This window comes from Bison bison, unplaced genomic scaffold, assembly GCF_000754665.1.
Source record: "Bison bison bison isolate TAMUID 2011002044 unplaced genomic scaffold, Bison_UMD1.0 scf7180017864180, whole genome shotgun sequence".
In the NCBI taxonomy this organism is placed as follows: domain Eukaryota; kingdom Metazoa; phylum Chordata; class Mammalia; order Artiodactyla; family Bovidae; genus Bison; species Bison bison.
In genome coordinates this window covers 2,064,549-2,083,047 of record NW_011494752.1, presented here as the reverse complement: position 1 = coordinate 2,083,047, position 18,499 = coordinate 2,064,549, and the positions used below count along the sequence as shown (strand labels likewise).

At 38.1% G+C, this 18,499-nt stretch overlaps 1 protein-coding gene and 1 pseudogene across 1 annotated transcript; one reads left to right on the top strand and one right to left on the bottom strand.

Moving 5' to 3' along the window:
• The window catches only part of LOC104990810, a 2,467-nt pseudogene extending 1,656 nt beyond the window's left edge, over window positions 1-811 (top strand).
• Window positions 812-7,499: 6,688 nt separating this feature from the next.
• On the bottom strand, window positions 7,500-14,536 carry KRT40 (keratin 40). Its single transcript, XM_010842586.1, has 7 exons — window positions 14,043-14,536; window positions 13,111-13,193; window positions 11,580-11,736; window positions 10,613-10,774; window positions 10,408-10,533; window positions 8,741-8,961; window positions 7,500-7,860 (listed from the first exon to the last, which is right to left on the bottom strand). The coding sequence occupies exons 1-7, from the start codon at window positions 14,487-14,489 to the stop codon at window positions 7,761-7,763; spliced, it is 1,296 nt and encodes a 431-aa protein (XP_010840888.1). The 5' UTR covers window positions 14,490-14,536; the 3' UTR covers window positions 7,500-7,760.
• Between the last annotated feature and the right edge of the window lie 3,963 nt (window positions 14,537-18,499).

Here is an 18,499-nt window from a genome sequence, read left to right as displayed (position 1 = left end):
AAGATCAACTTTGATGCACTCTTTAAATTTTCTCACATAACCCCCTCGACACAGCAGCACCTGAAGAAGGTCTCTGCCAGTTTTGTCCTCTGTATGTTTGTGGTGGCTGCAGGGGCCTATGTCCATGTGGTCACCCATTTCATTCAGGCTGGCCTGCTCTCTGCCTTGGGCTCTCTGGGGTTGATGATTCGGCTGATGGCAGCACCTCACAGCCATGAATATAAGCAAAAAAAGACTGGGACTTCTGGCTGGATTTGCTTTCCTTACAAGAGTTGGCCTGGGCCTTGCTCTGGACTTGTGCATTGCCATCAACCCCAGCATCCTTCTCACTGCCTTCATGGTCCCAGCAATGATCTTCACTTGCTTCACCCTGAGTGCACTCTGTGCCAGGTGCCATAACTACTTCTTTCTAGGAGGTATCTTGATGTCAGCCATGAGCCTGATGCTCTTGTCTTTCCTGGGGAACCTATTGTTCAGATCTATTTGGCTTTTCCAGGCAAGCCTGTATGTGGGGCTGGTGGTCACGTGTGGCTTTGTCCTTTTTGATACTCAACTCATTATTGAAAAGGCTGAAAATGGAGATAAAGATTGTATCTGGCATTGTGTTGACCTCTTCTTAGATTTTGTAACTCTCTTCAGAAAGCTCATGATGATCCTGGCTATGAATGGGAAGAATAATAAGAAGAAGCGAAGCAGTCATCCTGCCTTCCCCAATTTGACTTCCTTTCCCTCCACCCCTCTTTACCTCTTTGCACACATTACAGTTGGCATGTTCTGTGATAATGAAAAGCATCAGAAAAAAAAAAAATAGAAGAAAAGGCAGAGGAACCAAAGATCAAATTGCCAATATATGCTGGATCATAGAAAAAGCAAGGGAATTTAAAAAAAAATCTACTTCTTCCTCATTATGCTAAAGCCTTTGACTGTGTGGATCACAACAAACTGTGGAATATTCTTAATGAGATGGGAATACCAGACAATATGACCTACCTCCTGAGAAATCTATATGTAGGATAAGAAGCAGCATTTAAAACTGGACATGGAATAACAAACGTGTTCAAAATTGGGAAAGGAGTACATCAAGGCTATATATTTTCACCCTGCTTATCTATCTTATATGCAGAATACATGATGCAAAATGCTGGACTGGATGAAGCACAGCTGGAATCAAGATTGCCGGGAGAAAAATCAACAACCTGAAATATGCAGATGATACCACTTTAATGGCATAAACTGAAGAGGAACTAAAGAACCTCTTGATGAAGGTGAAAGAGGAGAGTGAAAAAGCTGGCTTAAAACTCAACAATCAAAAAATGAAGATCATGGCATTTGGTCCCATCACTTCATGGCAAATGGAAGGGGAAAATGTAAACAGTGTTAGATTTCATTTTCTTGGGCTCCAAAATCAGTGCTGATGGTGACTGCTGCCATAAAATTAAAAGATGCTTGCTCCTTGGAAGAATAGCTATGACAAACCTATACAGTGTATTAAAAAGTAGAGACATCACTTTGATCACTCTGCCAACAAAGGTCCGTATAGTCAAAGCTATGATTTTTCCCACAGTCATGTTTGAATGTGAGAGTTGGACCATAAAGAAGGCTGAGTGCTGAAGAATTGATACTTTTGAACTGTCGTGCTGGAGAAGACTCTTGAGAGTCCCTTGGACAGTGAAGAGATCAAACCAGTCAATCCTAAAGGAAATCAACACTTAATATTCATTGGAAGGGCTGGTGCTGAAGCTGAAGCTCCAATACTTTAGCCACCTGATGTGAAGAGGTGACTCATTGGAAAAGACCCTAATACTAGGAAAGATTGAGGGAAAGAGAAGGGAGGTTGAGATGGTTGGATGGCATCACAGACTCAATGGACATGAGTGTGAGCAAACTCAGAGAGACTGTGAAGGACAGAGAAGCCTGGCGTGCTGCAGTTCATGGGTTTGCAGAGTCAGACACGACTTAGTGACTGAACAACAACAAAGATTTTCAACTGATACCACATAAATACAAGGAATCATAAGTGATTACTATGAACAATAACAAACCAATAAAATGGACAACTTAGAAGAAATGGATATACTCCAAGAAATGTACAATCTGCCAATACTGAATCAGGAAGAAAGAGAAAATAGAAACAGATGATTACCAATAATAAAACTGAATCAATACGACAAAAAACTCCCAACAAACAAAAGTCCAGGACAAGATGACTTCGTGGGTGAGTTTTACTAGGTCACCTTTTCAAACTATTTGAAAAATTTGCATAGAAAGGAATGCTTCTGAATTCACTCTACAAGGCCAGCATCACTGTGATGCCAAAACTAGATAAGACACCACAAGAAAAGGAAAACGGAAGGGCAATATCACTGAGGAACCCAGATGTAAAGACTCTCAATGAAATATTAGCAAACTGAATTCAACAATACCTGAAAAGGGTCATATACTACAAACAAATGGGCTCTATCTCAGGCATGCAATGGTTCAATATTTGTGGGTCAATCAATGTGACACACCACATTACCAAACTGAAGAATAAGAACTATAGAATCACCCCAATAGACAGAGAAAAAGGTTTTGAAAAAATCCAACATCCATTTATTAAAAAACTCTCAACAAAGTGTGTGTAGAGGGAACATACCTCAGCAAAAACGGATCCTATGTGAGAAGCCCACAGTTAACATTATACTTAATGATGAATATCAAGAGTATTTCTTTTAAGATCAGGAATAAGATGAGGCCCATTCTCACTACTTTTATTCAACATAGTATTGGAAGTCTTAGCTACAACAATCAGAGAAGGAAAAGAAGCATAAGGAATCCAAACTGGAAAGGAAGAAGTAAAACTGTCACTGTTTGTAGATGTCATGTTACTATACATATATATATAATATCCTAAAGAAGCACCCCAAACTATTAGAACTAATGAATGAATTCAGTAGAGTTGCGGATACAAAAATAATATACAGATATCTGTAGTATTTCTATATACTAATAGCAAACTATCAGAAAGAGAAATTAAGAAAATAATCCCATTGAAATTACATCAGAAATAGAATACCTGGGAATAAATTTAATCAGAAGGTAAAAAAACTGTACTCTAAAAACTATAAAACATTGATGAAAGAATTGAAGACTATGCAAACAAATGGAAATATATACGGTGCTCATGGATTGGAAGACATAAAATTATTAAATTAACCATACTACCCAAGACAAAAATCACTGCAGATGGTGAGTGCAGCTGTGAAATTAAAAGATGCTTACTCCTTGGAAGGAAAGTTATGAACAACCTAGGCAGCATATTAAAAAGCAGAGACACTGCTTTGTCAACAAAGGTCCGTCTAGTGAAGGCTGTGGTTTTTCTAGTGGTCATGTATGGATGTGAGAGTTGGACTATAAAGAAAGCTGAGTGCTGAAGAATTGATGCTTTTGAACTGTGGTGTTGGAGAAGACTCTTGAGAGTCCCTTGGACTGCAAGGAGATCCAACTAGTCCATCCTAAAGGAGATCAGTCCTGGGTGTTCATTGGAAGGACTCATGTTGAAGCTGAGACTCCAATACTTTGGCCACCTGATATGAAGAGCTGACTCATTTGAAAAGACCCTGATGCTGGGAAAGATTGAGGACAGGAGGAGAAGGGGACGACAGAGGATGAGATAGTTGGATGGCATTACCAACTCAATGGACATGGGTTTGGGTGGACTCTGGGAGTTGGTGATGGACAGGGAGGCCTGGTGTGCTGCGGTTCATGGGGTTGCAAAGAGTCGGATACAACTGAGCAACTGAACTGACCTGAACTGAAGACAAAGTAGAGATTTGATGCATTTGCTATATAAATACCAAAGAAATTTTTCACAGAGCTGAGCAAGTAGTCATAAATTTTTTATGGAACCACAAAAGACCCCAAATACTGAACGCAACCTTGAGAAAGAAGAACAAAGCAGTATCACATTTCCTGATTTTAAACCATACGACAAAGCTACGGCAATCAAAACAGTACAGTATGGGCATAAAAACAGACAGATAGATCATGGGACAAAATAGAGAGCTCAGAAATAAACCCACACAGATACAGTCAATTAATTTATTGCAAAGAATACAAGAATGAGGAAATGAATTCCTTCAATTAGTGGTGTTTGGATAACTGGATAGAGCTATGTAAAAGAATGAAAAGAGACCACTTTTCACACCATATACAAAAATCAACTCAAAATGGATTAAAGACTTAAATGTAAGATCCTAAATCATAAAATTTCTAGAAGAAAACATAGGTAGTATTCTTTCTTTGAAATTGGCCTTAGCAATATTATTTTTGGATGTATCTCCTCAGGCAAGGGAAACAAAAGCAAAAATAAGCAAATGAGAACACATCAAACTAAAACCTTTTGTGCAGCAAAGTAAACCATCAGCAAAATGTAAAGGCTGCCTAATGAGCTGGAGAAAAAATTAGCAAATGGTATATTTTTTAAGAGGTTAATATTCAAAATATAAAAATACTCAGACAAGTTGACATTTAAAAAACACAATTAAAAATTGGCAGAGAACCTGAATTGACATTGTTCCAAAGAAGACATACAGATGATCAACAGACACATGAAAAAAATATTCAACAAAACTAATCATCAGGGAAATGCAAATCAAAGTCATAATCAGATACTACCTCAAACTCATCAGAATGCATATCATCAGAAAGACAACAAATAACAAGTTTTGGGGAGGATGTGGAGAAAAGGGATATGGACAAATACAAATTGGTGCAGCCACTATGGAAAACAGTAGGGAGGTTCCTAAAAAGCCTAAAAATAGAATGCCCTGTGATCCAGAAATTTGACTTCTGCATATTCACCTGAAGGAAACAAAAACACTAACTCAAAAAGATATAGGCACCCACATTTTCAGTGCAGCACTATTTACAATAACCAAGATAATGGAAGCAACCTAAGTGTCCATTGATAGATGAATGGATAAAGAAGATGCAATGTTACTCTGCCATAAAAAATGAAATTTGCCATTTGCAATGACAATTACAATGGATGTAATTCAGAAGACATTATGCTCAGTGAAATGTCTGAGAAAGACAAATACCATATGATCTCACTTTTATGGTGAATATAAAAAACAAACAGAGCAAAATGAAAATAGACTTACAGATTTAGTAAGTCTATTTAGAATGTAAGACTTACTAAATAGACTTTAGTAAGTCTATTTAGAATGTCATGTAAATAGAGCAAAATGAAAATAGACTTACAGATTTAGAGAACAAATAAACTTCCCTTAGTTTATTTTGAGTATTTTTATTACTCTTTTGTTATTGTTAAATCAGGAGGATGCTATATAAAACATCTAGCATAAAATTTTACGTCTCAAACTTGATTTTTCTTTCAACCTGTATTAACTATTATTATTATTACTGTTATGTGCTTTATTTCTGGATTTTTAAAAAGGTAGAAATAGAAAATTGAGGAGAAGAATTCTCTCCAGCTTTCTGGTATTTTTTCAAACTCTTAAATTTTGAAACAGTAATAGAGTCACAAGGATTTGCAAAGATAGTACAAGAGCTCCCATATACCCTGGTTTTCTGCAATGGTTATATGTCATTTAACTGTAGTACAGTTGCAAAATCAGGAAGCTGACATATTGATATAATGTTTGTGTTTCACTCTATATAATGTTTTTTCACACATGTAGTTTCAGGTAACCACCACTGCAATTAAGATGAGCAACAATTCAACCAACACAAAGATCTCCTTCATGCTACACCTATTTGTTCTCCATCTCTATAATTTTGTTATTTCAAGAATGTCATGTAAATAGACTCATACAGCATCTGACCCTTTAAGACTACCTTTTTTTCACATAGCATAATGACCTTAAGATTTTGAGCACATTTTGGTTGTTTGTAGTTGTTAGCTATTATCAATAAAGCTTCTACGAACAATTGTGTGATTTGTTTTGTTTTCAATCCCTTTACTTACAATGGTACCTATACCATTGTATTTGAAGTGATCTTCTTGCTGAAAGCATAGAATTGTGTCATGCTTGTTCTAATCCATTCTTCCAATCTCTGTCCTTTAATTGATGTATTTATACCTTTTCTATTTATTGTAATTATTGATATGGTAGGGCTTAAGTCCACACTTCCTTTTTTGTTTTCTGTTTGTTCTCTCTGGGTTTTTTTCATTTTTCTTTTTCCTGCCTTCCTTGAACATGTTTCAGAATTCCACTTTGATTTGTCTATAATGTTTTTAAGTGTATTTCTTTGTATATCTTTGAAAGCAATTGCTCTAGGTATTATAGCATGTATGCATATCATGGTCTACTGGACTTGACATTTTGTCAGTGCAAGTGAAGTTTAGAAACCTTGCCTCCCTTTTCTTCCCTTTATTCTCCTCTTCTTGGAGCATTTTTTTTTCTGTCTGTACCAGCTGGTGTTACTGGGTTCTTGGTTTCTCCAGCTCACAATTCCAGCGTATATGAGGCAAAACAAAACCCCAGGGAATTCACCACTCTGTTGTTCCCTGAACAGCAAGGAATCTAGATGGTTTGGCTTCTTCCAACTTTTCAGAGTCTGCTTTTGTTTTATATATGACTTCCAGGGTTTCTAGCCATACTTAGGAAGGGAAATAGGGAAATACAGGTCTACTTTATCTTTCTGGCAGTTCTCTACTTTGCCATTTAAATATGTAAAAATATTCATTCTTATACCCTACATGTCCAATAACAGACGAGTGTACCTTAAGGTATTTTATGAAACCACAAAATAAGGATCATGAAACAATCTTATATTTTTATTAGGAAGGAAAATGCTTAGATAACATAGTGAAAAAATAGGTTAATATTATATGCATATGCAACTATGATTACTACCATTATAGGAAAGAAAACTGGAAGTTCCCCAAATACCAACAATGGATATTTGGGGTATGAAATTATGAGTGATTTTTCCCTTTCCTCTGCCAAATTGCAGAGAAGGTAATGGCACCCCACTCCAGTACTCTTGCCTGGAAAATCCCATGGATGGAGGAGCCTGGTGGGCTGTAGTCCAAGGGGTCGCTGGGAATCGGACATGACTGAGCGACTTCCCTTTCACTTTTCACTTTCGTGCATTGGAGAAGGAAATGGGAACCCACTCCAGTGTTCTTGCCTGGAGAATCCCAGGGATGGGGGAGCCTGGTGGGCTTCCGTCTATGAGGTCGCACAGAGTCGGACACGACTGAAGCGACTTAGCAGCAGTAGCAGCAGCAGCTGCTGCCAAATTGGAAAAAAGGGAATCTAGTACTTTTATAATTAATATTCTCAAGTGTTTCTTCTCAGAATGATATATACACCTATCTTCCATGATATATGACATTTTATATGAATTAGCTAATCTATTTGTATTCAAGGAGTTAACAAATATTTTCCTTCTGGGTTTAGGCAAAACCAAACTACTGGCATGGGTTTAGACAATTACCTTGGCATCAAATGGTTATTATATTAACAGTAATGAGCTACAAGGCAGTATTTATCGTGCTAAAGGAATGAAAACATTTTATTGGAGAGCAGCAAGAAAGCTTTACAGACTCCTAGAATATCACAAATAAGCAAGCAGGAGAGGAAATGACAGGATAGAGATACTTCGTGCATGCTTAGAGGACAATTTTAGAATACAAAAGCCTTCTTAACTTGAATTTCAAGTTTGGATGTCCCTGATTGAAGCACCGTCTTCTTTCAAGGATTCTGCTGGCTTCCCTTCCTCCATCTGCTGGGTTGGGTGTTTAACCTTCAGGGACAGCTGTTTTCTACTGTGCAAATTATGTACGCCGAGCATGGCTCACAAGTGTCATTTGACATGCTTGTTGCAGAACATGGGTTACCGGGAAGCCTGTGAAAAATCCATTTTTAACTAATCTCAATATGGAGAAGCTGGATAAAATGTCAACTCAGAAAAAAATCATGCCAAAATTTGCCCTTCAAATTATATTTTGAACTCTATTTTCAGAATAACATTTGAATGAAGCCTGTTTTATCCCTGGACCCAGAATTGTCACTTCATGTTCACTGTAGCAGAGACAGTTGGATAAACTTTTATCTATTTTCTTTAGTTGGCAAATGCCATCTTATGTGTGTTACTGACTTTCCTTTTTTTCTTCTTCCAGTTTTATTGAGATATACTTGACATACAGCACTGTATAAATTTAAGGTGTACAGCATAATGATTTGATTTATATACAGCATGAAATGATTAGCACAATAAATTTACTGAGCATCCATCAGCTCATACGGATATAAAGTAAAAGAAAAGGAAAAATATTTTTTCCTTGTGATGAGAACTCTTAGGATTTACTCTCTTAACATCTTTCATGTTAATATATCACATACAGCAGTGTTATTAATTCCATTGCTTTCTAATGCCTATTTAGGTCCCATTAGCCAAAAGTTATGCATATTTTGTCATTTGTCTAGTAGTTAAATCATTCAGTACCCTGGAATATTTCTCCTGAGTTTCCTGAAGTCAGGAGCAAAGTGAAAGTCCCAGCTTGAAATGTTACATATTATATTTTTTTCTGCCTTGGAAATTTAGAACATTTTGAACATTTCAATTGTCATGTGACTAGCCTTGCTGCTTTTCATCACTCTTTAAGAATATCCTTTAACACCTTTAAGGAGGTTTGAATATGGCCAGATCTTTGGGAAACAGGATGGTCCTTCAAGAGCCTCTTTGTGACTCTGGGGGATTTTAAGAGGGATCGTGTGGAACTTGCCTGCTGTCCTCGCTGTCCAGCAGCCCCTGGTATGTGTTGATCTCACACTCCAGCCGGGCCTTGGTGTCCAGCAGCACCTGATACTCCTGGTTCTGCCGCTCCAGGTCGCAGCGGATCTCAGCCAGCTGGTTCTCCACGTTATCGATCAGACATTGTATCTGGGCCAGCTCCGAGCTGTACTGGGCCTCAGTCTCTGCCACGGTGCATTCCAGAGATTCTGTCTGCAGAAGGAAAGAGTGTAAAGAAGGGGGTTGTAGAACAATCTCTGGGGCCAGATTGCCTGTTTTCCAACCCTGCTCTACTCTTTATCTTTCCAGCTATGTGGAAAATTACTTAGCTTCTCTGAGCCTCAGTTTTGGTTTTTTTTTTTTCAGTTTGGGCATTATTTATTTAGTATAAATACATTTTAAAAGCCCCAAATCTCCTACTATTTTACCACCCTGGAAACACCATGTTGTCAAAAGTCCTGTTAAGATCAAAACTGAACTGAAAAGCCATCAGTCTGAGCTCAGTTTTACTGTATAAAAAACAAAGAATGCAAAGTACCAACCTCATAGAATGGTTGGAGGGTTAAATGAGTAAATATACATAAAGTGTCTAAAACAGTGCCTGGAAAATTTTAAAGGTAGTAAGAGTTATCATTACCACTATGACCTCTGCGACCTATAACATACTCGTGTAGCCTAAGAAGGATCAAAAGCATTTGAGAGAAAATGTTGTAATGGGCTCCTGGCTCCTAGTGTGGTTAAGAGAAGAGGCTCTGAGATTGAACCACTTGGATTCAGCTTCCACTTTTGCCTCTTAAAACTTGTATGAACCCCTGTTACTTGATCTGAGCCTCAGTTTTCCTCATCTGTATAATGGGGTCAGTGGAGGGATTTACCCCATAAGGTTAGTGTGAGAATTAAGTTAGCACTGTGCCTCTCACAAGATGAATGCTCAGCTATTATTCATTTAGACATTCTCTATAGGACCTAATGTGGCTTTCATGGTAATGGAAATGCTTAGTGTAATCTTGAATGCTTTTCAAGATATTCTTGAAAATATCTTTTCAAGGTATTCTTGCTGCTTGGGTGAAGCGTGGTACAGAGAAGGGTCCAGCTGAGGTGTGCACCCTGGGAAAGTTTAGGATAGTTATAAAATGTAAAGTCTGAGTATCTTCATTTTAAATGTGATGGTGAGCTTGGAAAATTGGCCCAAATCACAAAAGAGTTAGTGGGAGAAAATATTTGTGAACCATGAAACCAACATCTCCAAAATTTGCAAGCAACTTATGTGGCTCAATTTTTAAAAAAACGAACAACCCATTCAAAAAATGGGCAGAGGGCGTAAACAGACATTTCTTCAAAGGAGAGCCTTTGGTTTGTAAGTTCCTCTCTCGTTCTGCTCCTTTCTGTCCCCCTTCTCTCTTTGTCTCTGGAGGATGCTGCAGGATCATGCCCAAGCCCAGAAAGGAAGGTCAGGACATCCTAGTGGTACATTACAAACTGTTGACCTATCACTTCTGCTTCTAGCTGGGTAAACAGCATCCTTGAAAAAGGGAAGGAAATTCAGACCTTCTGCTGCATGAACTATGGGTTTGTCCTTTGGGTTACAGAATAGGGGATAGTTAGTATCTTAAGCATGATTCTTCAGTGACAAAACAGAGTGGTCTTGCCCTTACATACCAGGCTCTGCTGTGCTTGAAGCTCAATTTCCAGAGTGTTGGCTGTGCGCTTCAGTTCCAAGATCTCCGTCTGGCAGCCCTGCAGCTGCTCTGCACTGGATAGCTGCTGCTGATTCAGTTCCTCTGTCTGAAATACAGGCATGATTAGAATACGCAAATTAGGCAGAAGTCTGCATACCTGTCATTTTATTGCTCTAAGTGCCAACCTGAGCAGCGAACCATTCTTCCACGTCTCTGCGGTTGTTGGCAAGCACAGTTTCATACTGACAACGCATCTCATCCAAGACCCTGTTGAGATCCGTGGTGGGGGCCGTGTCTAGCTCCACACTGAGTCGGTCACCCAGCTGTCCACGAAGCACGTTGACCTCCTGAGTTGGAAATGGAGTAAAGAATGTCAGACTGGTGGGGAAAAAATTCAATGCGATGTACCAATAGCGCCCTATTTCTGTTTTTTGCAGTAGTGAGTAAAAGTGTGAGATTTAGATTCAGATTGCCTAGCTTGAGTCTCCTTTCATCGCTCAGTTTTTTCATCTGTGAAATGGGTATGATTTTACCTTTACAAGAGAGTTATTGTGAGATATATGAGAGTTCATATTCATAGAAAACACTTAAACAAGTCCTAAGTGCCTCATAAGGTCTCAATGTTAGTTACTATTATCATAAACAAATGTTCAAAAGGAAGATATACTCTGTAACATCATTCAGCTTTTCATTTGTCAGCTTCATAAATATAGGATAATTATATAATTCACATTGATGATTTCAAAAGTTTATAAATGCAGAATATTAAAAAAATCAGTCTAAATATTGCATGAATCTTTTCTCGTTTATGAAACAACCCTCACACTCTGCAATTATCAGCTTGATTTTCATACTTTATGGGTTAGAGATAAGAGTGGTATAAAACACCCAGGAAAGCTATTTGTGGAGCTACCTTCTCCCCCAAAATAATGGCAGGTGAAGTTCCTCCATTTGGCACTGGCCAGTGGTCATTTTACATTTACATTCAGAGATATTCCAGAATGATCAGGCTGAATAGTAACAGTGCCTAGAGTGATTTTCTTGCACATCGATCAACGTCTACTCAAGTTCTATGTATATACACAACATGAGCTCTCCCAGCTTAACTTTGTCACTTTGAGAGTCCTTCAGTGATTTTGCCATTTTCCTCACCTCTTCATGGCTTTTCTTAAGGCAAAGGAGATCATCCTTCAGAGACTCCACATGGGCCTCCAGATCAGATCTGCACACAGTCAGCTCTCCCAGAATCCCACGCAAGCCACTAATGTCAGTCTCTACCAGCTGGCGAAGAGAGAGTTCAGACTCGTACCTTTTACAGCAAAAGAGATACAGCCAATGCTTACTCTGCTGGACACTGAGAAAAGTGCTGAGGCATACAGATGAGGGACACATGACATCAAGGAACCCACATGCCATAGTTTCTTCTACACCCCAAATCATGAAAAATTCAAGCTTTGTGAGCATTCTTAGCTTGAAAAAATATTATAAAGGGAATACTTGTGATGTGTGCATGTAGGTATGTGAGAGACGACATGAAACAGCCTACCATATATTAAGTTCAAATTCAGATCTGGTCTTACTCTAGCTTGGACTTGCTTCTAAGTCCATGATATAAGCAGCTCATACAGCTCAATATCAGAGAAATAAACAGTCCAGTCAGAAAATGGGCAGACCTAAACAGACATTTTTCCAAATAAGACATACAAATGGCCAATAAACACATGAAGAGGTACTCCACATCTCTCATTATTAGAGAAATGTAAATCAAAACTACAATGAGGTATCACTTCACACCAATCAGAATGGCCATCATCAAAAAAACTACAAACATTAAGTACTGGAGAGGATGTAGAGAAAAGGGAACCTATTGCACTGTTGGTGGGAATATAAATTGGTATGGCTGCTATGGAGAACAGTATGGAGATTCCTTAGCAAACTAGGAATAAAACTACCATATGACCCAGCAATCCCACTACTGGGTATATACCCTGAGAAAACCATAGTTCCAAAAGACACATGCACTCCAGTGTTCATGGCAGGACACAGAAGCAACCTAAATTTCCATTGACAGATGAATGGATAAAGATACTTACATTCATACATACACACATAAAGGTACATACATGTACATATATGTATGTAAAGATACATACATACATTGTGATAATACATATAATGGAATATTATCCAGCCATAAAAAGAAAAAAATTTGAGTCAACTGTAGTGAGAAGGATAAACCAATAGCCTATTATACAGAGGGAATCATTAATAAGTTGGAAAGAGAACAACAAATATATTAATGCATATATATGTATGGAATCTAAAAAAATAGTACTGATGAACCTATTTACAGAGAAGAAATGGAGATGCAGATGTAGAGAATGGTCTGGTGGACACAGCAAGGGGAAGGAAAGGGTAGGACAAGTTGAGAAAGTGACATGGACATACACACACTATCATGGGGAAAATAAACAGCTTATGGGAAGTTTCTGTATAACACAGGGAGTCCAGCCTTGTGCTCTGTGGTGACCTAGAGGGGTGGAATTGGGGCGGGAGAGGCTCAAGAGAAAGGGGATATACATATATATATAATTATGATTGGTTCATGCTGATATATGGCAGAGACTACCACAACATTGTAAAGCAATTTCCGTCAAGAAAAAAAAGTTCAAATTAAACTTACTTTGACCTAAAGTCATCAGCAGCCAGTTTGCAGTTGTCAAGCTGTACAGCGAGTCTGCAATTCTCGGCCTTTGTACACAAGATCTGGGAAGTAAGTTCCTATGTCGTGAATGGTTCTTTGAAAGAAACCCACATATCTACTCATTTAATAACTATGCCAGTGTTTATCTTTTAAAAGTCTTTGTAAGAAAATATAGAATAGCTTTCAGCCTGCTTTTATTGACCACATCATTTCATGAAGGAATAAGGAGGGCCAATTTATAAACAAAATAGAGAAATAAAAAGTTTTATTTTTTTTTTAATGACCTAAAACATTTTTGCAGTATTCCTTGGCCACTGAACTTAGGTAGATTTCTCTCTAGGAGTTTATATTATGACTACATCTCCACCCATAATAATAAAAATTTATCAGTAAAAAAAGGACATAATTACTAGGTAAAATTATATGATTAAAAATATGACATTTCCATATCTATGTTAAATAATGTACATGTACACTGTTACACACAGAAATAATTTTAGATATAACACTGCTTTTCCTCATTCTCTAGCTGATAAAGGTAAATTTAGGGATAAGCGAGTTCATTATGGTCACTTAGTAATTAGCGGCAGCATATAAGCTAGCGCTGATGTTTACTGACTTTTCCCCCCACTCTATTCTTTTTGGCCATGCCGCATGGCATGTGGGGTCTTAGTCCCCCACCAGGGATGGACCCTGAGCCCTCTGCAGTGGAAGCACAGTGTCTTAACCATTGGACCACCAGTCACCCTGTTTGCTGACTTTTTGTCCAGTACCCTTTCCTCTACATCACGTTACCTCCGGGGAGTCCCTGCCCTTTCCCGGGTTTCCCTCCATAGAACAGACTCGTAGTATAAACATAAAGCACATCACAGACTGGGAAGGTGGAACATTAGGGTGATGAGATACTAGACCTTTTGTTGGAGATCTTCAATGGTGTCGAAGTAACACTGATAATCAGGGCACACCAACGGCACATCCTCTTCACACTGTTCTCTGATCCTGCATTCCAACTCGGCATTCAACTCCTCCAGCCCGCGCACCTTCTCCAGATAGCTGGCGAGCCTGTCATTCAGGAACTGCATTGTCCCCTTCTCGTTACTGTTGAACACACCATCCTCACACCAGGCGCAGTTCCCCACCACGCACGGAATATTACAACTCCCAGCAAAGCAGGCCGGCGGGAGGCACCCAGTCGGCAAACGAGCCCCGGATGGAAAGCTGGGGGTCTGGCAACTGGATGTAGCACAGGCGCTGGGGAGACATGTGGTTTCCACGGAACAGGTTGAAGCAAGCGCACAATCAGAAGCCCTGGCACTGGATTCAGAAGAGCAGCCCGTGGGGGAACAGTCAGAAGCCATTCTATCAGGACTGAAGGATAAAGACTAGTTGCAAAACTCCAACTGCCCGCCTCCAAAACTCTCATTCCCTCCCGAGACTTATATATACCCCACTTCAAATGGGTATTTACAGACTACACCGGATGTTTTCCGCTGCCAGTTTTCATATGAACATTCATTAGTGTTGTTGATTTGCTGAAGAAGAGTTTTATGCTTCATAAAAGAGACATAACTTCAGGTTTCTAAATAAGGATACCATCTCCATGTGCCAGTAGGATAAAGCACTTGTTTCAGCAAATCTTCATAGGAAGCATTGTCCTTTTGACAGAATGAGGAAAGAAAGAGAAAATTTGGGCAATCAGTAATTATAGATACAACTGATTACACATAAGGGAAATAATATCCCTACAGATTTTGATCCTGTGCATTGAAAACTGCTCATGTCTCCTTTTGAAATTAATATTACAACTCATGTAAATGCCATTTATTTGTTTGTGCCACCACCATAAAAGTGTTCTGTGTGATTAGCCATCTTCAATGCTGTTTGTGGTCTTGCTGTGCTCACATGGTGGAGGAGTGTGTACTGAATTTGAAGTGTGTGTGTGAGAATCATACATGCCCATGTGCAAACTGAAAAGTCACTTTATGTAACTGATGGGCATCGCTTTTGCCCTACATGCCAAAATATAAATTGGTTATCAAAACACGGAGTTGTAACCTTTGATTTCCTGAAACTTGCCTTCTCCACTTTTCCTATGCTTCACTTTTATATTAGAGATACTGATTTTTATCTGTATCTCTATAAGAATGAAATACAAATTCTGTTATAATTTTTTAGTCTCAGGAAGCTAAACCTTCGTTAACTACACTTCAGTATAGAAAGAAGAAAGTTGCAAAAGGCATTTCTTCTGGGACATGAAAGTCGTTTTCTCTTATTTACTTATTTATTTAATTTTGAAGGCCTCAATTTCATGAAAATTGAATATGTTGAAACTTGGGAATAAAGTTCTATTGTATGAGTTCCAGCAATTCCATTGGATGAACTCCCTGGGGCAGTACTGAATGGATAGGGATCTGAGATGTAAGTTTTCTGGGTTCTTTGTTAAGTTTTATCTCCAATTTTCAGTTTTCTTGCCTTTGATTGTGGTATTTATTTCATTTTAAAAAGTGTACAGAGCAAATTGTCTGCAGAATGTTCAAGATCTTTATGGGGGGCGGGTAGCCCATTACTCCAACAAAGTTAAAATTTTCATGATTCAGAATAAACAATTTTTTTCTAACTCTGAGGACTTCTTCCTTAAATAGCTGATAATGGAAAAACAACCAACCAACCAAAACCAAACCTGGAGACTTAAGATAGAGGATTAAAATAGTCTCTTAGAATTTATTATTCATTGAGCAAAGTTGGCTTTGATTTTAGTAATTCTCCTTATATTTCAACACTAGGCTAAAAGTTCTTAACTGTATAGAAATTAGACATCCTTTTACTCTTTGATACCCTCTTTGTAATGTGGGTTTCCCCCTCATTTAAAAAAATATATTCTATTGATCTTTGTTAATTCAGCAGTTTGAACATGATATACCTAGATGGTGTATGTGTGTGTGTTTGTTTAGGTTGTATTTATCCTGCTTGAGATTCTTGAATTTGTGAGTTACTGAAATACATCACTAAATTTGGAAAATTTTCAGCTTCCCCTCCCCCAGTTTTTCTGCCGCATTTTCACTTGCCTATCATTCTGGAACTCCGATTTCATGCATATTGGACTACTTGACACTGGCCCAGAAGATTTAGTTGGCGTTTTCTATTCTGGTATTAATGGCAACTATTGACTTTTTTTTTATTACAGTCTTTAGTTCTAGAATTTTCATTTGCTTCTCTCTTAATTTAAATACATTTAATTTATTATTAATTTATCATATAGAATTAAAAATTTTTACTTTTTCTGGTGAGATTCCTCATCTTGTCCATTCTTTTCCTTTTACCTTTTGTCCATCATTCCCTTTAAATCCATGAAAATATTGATAATACCTGTTTTAAGATATTGTCTGCTAATTCTAACATCTATATATCTATGGATCTATTTCTATTGGCAGCTTTTTCTCTTGTTTATAGGTGAGATTTTCTTGCTTCTTCATGTGTCTGGAAATTTTAAATTATATGCTATCCATTTTAGAGAATACATTTTAGGAAATTTCAATTATGTTGCAGAGTTTTGAGTGTCGGGCTTTGTTCTGACAAGACGTCAAATCTCTGGAAGATCCCCTTGCTCCTCTCAGGTTAGGTTTTAGAATTTTCCAGGGCAGGTATAATTTCATGTGTTCTCTTCCCAAAGTTGTGATCCTTACTCTTTTGGTGTGTTCTTCTGGAATATCAGTAGAATCCCCAAGGTACACAAAGAGCTTTGGCCCCTCTAGATAGGCTGGGAATTCAAAGTCCATTAGTACTGAATGACTTCTGGTATTTCCAGTCAGCTCTTTATCGCTCAAAAGCCATTCTATGGCAACCTCATAGAATTTCATTCAGTGCGCGTGCAAAACAGCTTTCTCTTGACTATCATCTTTTACACAGACTTCCTCACCTTCCCTCATATATGTGCTTCCTTCTAGAACACAATCACAAATTCCAGTTGCCTAAACTTCATTTGTTCCCCTGGTGGCTCAGACGATAAAGAATCCACCTGCAGTGCAGGAGACCTGGGTTCGATCCCTGAGTTGGGAAGATCCCCTGGAGGAAGGAATGGCAACCCACTCTAGTATTCTTGCCTGGAGAATCCCCATGGACAGAGGAGCCTGGTGGGAAGTCCATGGGGTCACAAAGAGTTGGACATAACTGAGCGACTAAGCACAGCACAGCACAAACTTCATTTAGATATGTCACTTGCGTTTTGACATTTCTAGAGCAGAACACAGCATTCCTTTTTAAATTGGTGACCTTACACTGCTGCCTAGTATCTCTCGACATCTTTTCCATATTCATTTGATCTCCAGCTTCGGTCAATTTGTCTTTGACTGTGTGTTTTCTCCTTTTTATCACTTAAATCTTAATTTCTTAATTGTTCTCCATTTTTCCATACCACAGCACTTCTCTAATGCACATTTTTGACTCACCTTTTTTAAATTGAAGTATAGTTAGTTTACAATGTGGTGTTAATTTCAAGTTTATAGCAGTTATACATACGTATATGTGTGTGTGCTAAGTTGCTTCAGTTGTGTTCCTCTCTTTGTGACCCCAGGGACTGTAGCCTGTCAGGCTACATGAGATTCTCCAGGCAAGAACACTGAAGTAGATTGCCATGCCCTTCTCCAGGGGATCTTTCTGACCCAAGAATTGAACCTGTGTCTCTTATGTCTCCTGCGTTAGCAGGCAGGTTCTTTACCACTAGCACCACCTGGGAAGGCCCTGCATATAAATACATTCTTTTTCAAATTCTCTTCCATTATACCTTATTACAAGATTTTGAGTATAGATCCCTGTGTTATACAGTATAATTCATATATTTTTATTATAATAGAATGCTAGCATTCAATAAATAATTGTTAATTGTATGAGGGAGTGAGTGGATATTGTATATATATCTGCCTTACTTTCCAGACAATCAGTTCATTTTTAGCAGAGATGGTAAAATAGGGTACATAATAGGTACTTAGTATGTTTATTGAATGAATAATATTGCTGTATATTTTTTGCACAAATAGATCTGGCATCTAGATTAGTTGATATATTAGGTCATATTTGGTCCTTGGATCATATTTGGTCTTTGGATCATATTTGGTGTTTCCCAATCTACCTTCAACCATTTTGAAGGAAGGACAAGTTAGGGATATTATGCTGATATCCTGGACCATTTTATATGCAACGCCGTTTAGTTTTCTTAAAACAACAAGAACAACAAAAGCAAGAAGTATTTGTCTGTACTGCCACCCTTTTCAGTTTTGCAGATGTTCTGAGTTTCTTAAAATGCTGACCTTTGGAGTTAAGAAATACATTTGATGCGTTAATAAAAATAAATGGAAGTAATTATAGACATTTG